Source organism: Hyla sarda, chromosome 12, assembly GCF_029499605.1.
Source record: "Hyla sarda isolate aHylSar1 chromosome 12, aHylSar1.hap1, whole genome shotgun sequence".
Classification (NCBI taxonomy): Eukaryota; Metazoa; Chordata; class Amphibia; order Anura; family Hylidae; genus Hyla; species Hyla sarda.
Genome location: NC_079200.1, coordinates 39,879,700 through 39,885,699, shown reverse-complemented (window position 1 = coordinate 39,885,699; position 6,000 = coordinate 39,879,700). Strand labels below are relative to the sequence as shown.

Genomic DNA, 6,000 nt, shown 5'->3' with positions numbered 1-6,000 from the left:
TAGGCTAGGTTCAGACTACGGAATCTCCGGGCAGAAAATTTGTGCCTGGAGATTCCGAGTGCGGCCAGCGCTGACTGAATCAGTCGGCGCTAGGACCGCGCGGACACTGCCGTGTCCAATAGACTGCAATGGGTTCCGCACGGATTTCCGCCTGAAGAAAGCAACGCCTTTCTTCAGGCTGAAATTTCCAATCGGATTTTCCATTCACAAATTCCGAAGTGCGAATTTGTGAACGGAAACCCATTCACTATACTATACATTTTAGCAAGCAGAATTTCCACCTGCAATTTTAAATAGGAATTGCAGGCGGAAATTCCTTAGTCTGAACCTAGCCTTACAGATAACTTTTAGTTTTTAGATACTGCCAGCATCTTTTTGTGGACATCTGCTAATAACCAATGTGAACTTCCTTTTATGTGTACCTTCCATCTGCCCCATTGCTTTTGTCCCTATGCCTTTATTAATATAAAGACTTTGCCTATGCACTTTGATTATTTTGATGCCCACCAGCATCAGTCTATCATGAGCTACACTTCTGAATATGAATAGACTCGTGATAGTTGTGTGATGCCTTGGTCCCCACCACACCCTCTGCCTATGTTTTATAGATCATGCAAAAGTCCTTTTTAACATTTCACATGATATTATTACGTATCATTTATTACATATATATTTTTTATTTTTTAAAATATTTTAACTCGTACTAATTCTGACATTTATGATAACTCATTTCATCATTATCATTATTTCAGTATATGTTTGGGGACCTGATGAAGGCACATGTGAGCTCTGAAACGCGTTGTTCGAAAAAATATCAATAAATTGTCTTGTGTTAACCGTGGCGTCTTGAGTCCGTTCCCTGCCAGCAGAAGCGCTCTACACAATTCCCCATTTTTATCTATCAATTCTCCTTCCATTAATCCGTATTCCAGAGGATACGGATAGGGGAGATAGAGCTGCATACTGCATTCTCCGACCTCCACCCATAACCTCCACTAGTGTTGGACTAGCACTGTTGCATCAATTCAGCAGGTCGGTACGACACATTAGGTGAGGTGGTGGGTCTCCCCCTTTCCTACCCTACTTCTTGTATATAACAATACCACACTAGAGAGCACCCCGTTTTTTCTTTTCTTTTTTCCCTTCTTCTACTTTCCATGGAAAAAGCTCTCCACCATGGAATCCAAACATGACCTACATGTCCAGACCATGTTTGGAGTTACTAAGAAATAGTGGCTACAATTCAAAGGTCTACAAGTTGTGGACAAACAGGGTGTGATCTTCCTGGTGCAGGAAGTAGTGGTGAAACATGAAAGCTTGACAGCAAGATAAGACGCATAATACAGAAGTTTAATTTACCAGCAAACGCATGTGACAGATGTCGGTAGATGAGTAGAGGGCTGGAGGTAGGTACAGAGTGGAGCGTGGATGTTGGAGTACTCTAACACTGATATAAGTATGTGTCTTTTAATATTGTAGGTCAGAACACGATGATGATTGTCAGATTTAAGTCGATAGTAGACTTTTGTTTTTTGCAGATTGATGTGGTATTGCCAAGATGTTGTTGCGCCTACTGCCTCTTCTCTTCTTGCATACGTGTGCTTTAAATCTGGAGACCCAGAATCCAAAAAATTTCTCTGGACCCAAAGGCAGTTACTTTGGATTTTCCATTGACATCTATGAACCTAAAGACAAGGGGTAGGTAGACTTTAAAATATTTTGGACCTGGATGGACACCTTTCCTCTGTGGTGGAATCCAACTTCTGTGTGAGAGATGTGTTTTTCCCAATGTTTCCCTGTTTCTTAATGTTTGATAAAGTAATCTTAGGGATTAGTAATGTTAGAGAAGTCATGTGGATGTGCCAGAATATTTGGAGAAGGATCTCTGCTGCTTTACTTAAACTTACTATTGGTGCTCAGAGGATTCTGCTTCTCTCAGCAGTGATGAGTACCATTATTGATAAAATCTTTAGAAAGCCAGTTTATAATTTGTACTATTTTATGAAAAGTGGTCTGACTCTGTCAGAGGTTAGAAAGGCTAAAGTTAAATGTTGTGTTATTCCTATCCTAGCCCAAAGCCTGAAGAACAAGGTATGGCAGATAGATTTGAAGTACACCAAAGAAAAGCTTGGTGTCATTTTCAGATCCTGCTTTTGCAACAACACAGAGTTGTTAATATTGTCTTAAATAAAGGCAGCTTAAAATCAAATTAGTTGTTCCAAGTTCATCACAATGGTTTATGCATGTTACATTTCATTCATCGTAAGAGGCATTTTTTTTATTTTATTTTATCCCACCTCTTGGTTGGCATACTTAAGACTAGGGCTCGGCGGTATGACCAAATGTGTGTATCACGGTATTTTTGTAACTTTTGGCGGTTCCGCGGTATATAACGGTATTACATTACTTACATTCAGGACATGAGTTTGTATGTCATCCTGGTATTTGTGTAGATTTCCTCCCGCTCGCTAATAATCTGCTTCCTATGAAATTATCTTGTGGCTGCCCTGAGCTTTATAAAGTTCTTCAGGGATGTCTAGTCACCTTATTACTTTATGTATATATCTAACATGTATGCCTGTGGATTTTTTATATGCCGCCAGTAATGTACAGTCATATAGTTATATAATAGTGTAAAGAAAAAATGTTATCGATTTAGCTGCAGTGTCTTCAGAAAGATATCAGGAGAGCCAGTAGAGGGCATTATAAGGGTAACTAAACAGAGGTACCTAAATGAAACGGAGTGCCGGTGTTAGACTTGGCAAGAAGAGCATAGTGTATTTTATTATTGTACATCCCTGGCATGCTGCCATTTTTTTGTCTAAAAACCTCATAAGGGTAGGGTCACAAGAAGCGCATTCACAGCGTATTTCACACTGCGGATGCGTCGACAGCAGTCACAAGAGCGAGCTTTAGGCTAGGACTCTACTGAGATTTTTTCCCACCAGCAAAAACGCCAGGAAAAACTGCCAGGAAAACTGCCACAAATTTTCCTTGCATGTTGGCAGTTTTCCTGGTGTTTTCCCTGGTGTGTGGAAATAGCCAGTTTTGTCCCGTGTGGCAGTTTTCTCACTGTCTTCAGGTACCACTCTGTGGGTCGGATTCTGAGCGCCCGGTCCACAGAGTGTAAGGAGATGAGGAGGGATGTACAGCATGACTACTCATCTCCCCGGCAGTATAGTATACAGGGGTGCATAGTGTACCCATGTATACTATACAGGAGCCAAGAATCCTGTCACCAGACTGACAGGACTCCCTGCTCCTATAGCCGTTTGGGCAGTATACAGTGTATCTATAGATAGCTGTATATAGTGTATACAGAAGACAAAGTCCGCTTACTTCCCTCAAGTTCCTGGCAGGTCCGTGTAGCTCCGCCCCTAGTGATGACGTAATTAGGGGATGGAGCTACAGAAGGGAACCAGGCTAGTAAATCTGAAGCTCTGTTCACATTGTCCGTTTTGTATAATGTGAACAGACCCTTCTGGCAGTGTCTACCCAGACAGGGAGACTCCAGCTGTTGCTAAACTACAACTCCCAGCCCAGACAGCCAAAGGCTGTCTGGGCATGCTGGGAGTTGTAGTTTTGCACCAATTGGTGGCTCCCTGTTTGGGTAGACATTGCATCATGGGTGCTCTCCCCAGCAGACAGCACCAAAAATGTCATAACCAATTTTTTGTGTTTTTTTCTTCTCGTTTCAGATTCGTGTATGCAGAGGATTACGGCGGATTCAATGGATTACTGCGGATTAGATGGATTACGGTGGATTAATTTATTTTCTTTTAATGAAATGGTTAACGAGGGCTCTGGGGGAGTGTTTTTTTTTTTTAAATAAAATAATTTTTCCAATGTGTTGTGTTTTTTTTTAATTGAACTTTCAGGCTTAGTAGTGGAAGCCAGTCTTTTTGACGGAATCCATTACTAAGCCAGGGCTTAGTGCTAGCCCCCAATTATTACCCCGGTACCCACCGCCACATGGGTGCCGGGAAGAGCCGCTACCAACAGGCCCGGAGCGTCAAAAATGGCACTCCTGGGCCTAGGCGGTAACAGGCTGGCGTTATTTACGCTGGGGAGGGCCAGTAACAATGGTCCTCGCCCACCCTGGTAACGTCAGGCTGTTGCTGTTTGGTTGGTATTGTGCTGAGAATGAAAATACGGGGAAACCTATGCGTTTTTATAATTATCTATTTATTTAAATAAAAAAAAAAAGCATATAGGGTTCCCCGTATTTTCATTCTCGGCACAATACCAACCAAACAGCAACAGCCTGACGTTACCAGGGTGGGCGAGGACCATTGTTACTGGCCCTCCCCAGCCTAAATAACGCCAGCCTGTTACCGCCTAGGCCCAGGAGCGCCATTTTTGGCGCTCCGGGCCTGTTGGTACCGGCTCTTCCCGGCACCCCTGTGGCGGTGGGTACCGGGATAATAATTGGGGGTTAGTGCTAGCTGTTTTTGGGGCTAGCACTAAGCCCTGGCTTAGTAATGGATTCCGTCAAAAAGATCAGCTTCCACTACAAAGCCTGAAAATTCAATAAAAAAAAAACACATTGGAAAAATTATTTTATTTTAAAAAACACTCCCCCACAGCCCTCGTTAACCATTTTAGTAAAAGAAAAAAAAATTAATCCGCTGTAATCCATCGAATCCGCCGTAATCCGCTGCGTACACGAATCTGAAACGAGAAGGAAAAAAAACACAAAAAATTGGTTATGACATTTTTGGCGCTGTCCACTGGGGAGAGCACCCATGATGCAATGTCTACCCAAACAGGGAGCCACCAATTGGTGCAAAACTACAACTCCCAGCATGCCCAGACAGCCTTTGGCTGTCTGGGCATGCTGGGAGTTGTAGTTTAGCAACAGCTGGAGTCTCCCTGTCTGGGTAGACACTGCCAGAAGGGTCTGTTCACATTATACAAAACGGACAATGTGAACAGAGCTTCAGATTTACTAGCCTGGTTCCCTTCTGTAGCTCCTGATGATGTCACTAGGGGGCGGAGCTACATGGACCTGCCTTGGACTCGAGGGAAGTAAGCGGACTTAGTCTTCTGTATACACTATATACAGCTTTCTATAGATAGCTGTATATCGTGTATACCGCCCAAAGGGTTAACCTACACTGTCCAACGGTGTAAGTAAGTATTACAAGTAGTACTTGTAATTAATGAAAGATCACAGCGGGTAGCACTACTGACACTCGCTGCGATCCTCCTGTATAATGTATCGATGTAGCGGCCGCTCTTCTAGGGTCCCCTGCACTGCCGTATATATACACATATTCCTAGAGCTGTGATAGGCAGGAACCATCTGGCCAATCACAGCTCTCTGCGGGAAATGAATATGTGTATATATACGTCAGTGCAGGGGACCATAGAAGAGCGGCCGGCCGCATCTATACATAATACAGGAGGATCACAACAGGCGATCTGTCTATTAGTACAGGTACTACTACTCCCATCATGGAGCAGTGTGTTCCATGCTGGGAGTAGTAGTACAACCTAAAAAATGTAAAACAAAAAGTGAAAAACACACACACAATACATTTTTATTATTGTCAGCTACATTTTTAGTGCTTTACCCGCACACATAAATTGATCCCTGTTTAAAAATTAATAAACATTTCGTAATAAAAAAGATAAATTTCGTTAGATACAATTTTTTCCATCACTACTATATCATTTTTATTATTTTTTTAGGGTACCCTACGAAATTTTAATAAAAAAGGTATCTCTGTCATTTTTTTGGATCGCCAAAACTCCAAAAAAGAATAAAAACCTCCTGCAAAAACGCAAAATTTAAAACCAACATGGTGTTTTTCTTGGCGTTTTAGCTCTCCCATAGACTTCTATGTGAGGAAAACGGCACGATTTCAGGGCAAAAAACGTCAAACTAGGTTCTGTTGGGCGTTTTGAAAATCCAGCCTCTGAGCCCGAAATTGCTGAAAGACGACAAAAGGATTAAAAAAACGCCAAGTGAATCTGGTATTTTGCAGTTTACTATTG

The 6,000-nt window shown here is 42.3% G+C and overlaps 1 protein-coding gene across 3 annotated transcripts in view; it reads left to right on the top strand.

The window, feature by feature from the left end:
- The first annotated feature begins 1,383 nt into the window (after positions 1-1,383).
- ITGA2B (integrin subunit alpha 2b) overlaps positions 1,384-6,000 on the top strand; it is an 85,207-nt gene continuing 80,590 nt past the window's right edge. The window contains exons 1-2 of one of the 3 annotated variants that reach the window (XM_056548853.1): positions 1,384-1,406; positions 1,539-1,698. In XM_056548853.1, coding sequence (XP_056404828.1) covers positions 1,559-1,698 — 140 coding nt within the window. In that variant the 5' untranslated portion in view covers positions 1,384-1,406; positions 1,539-1,558. The other 2 variants (XM_056548850.1, XM_056548851.1) reach the window with 2 other exon arrangements.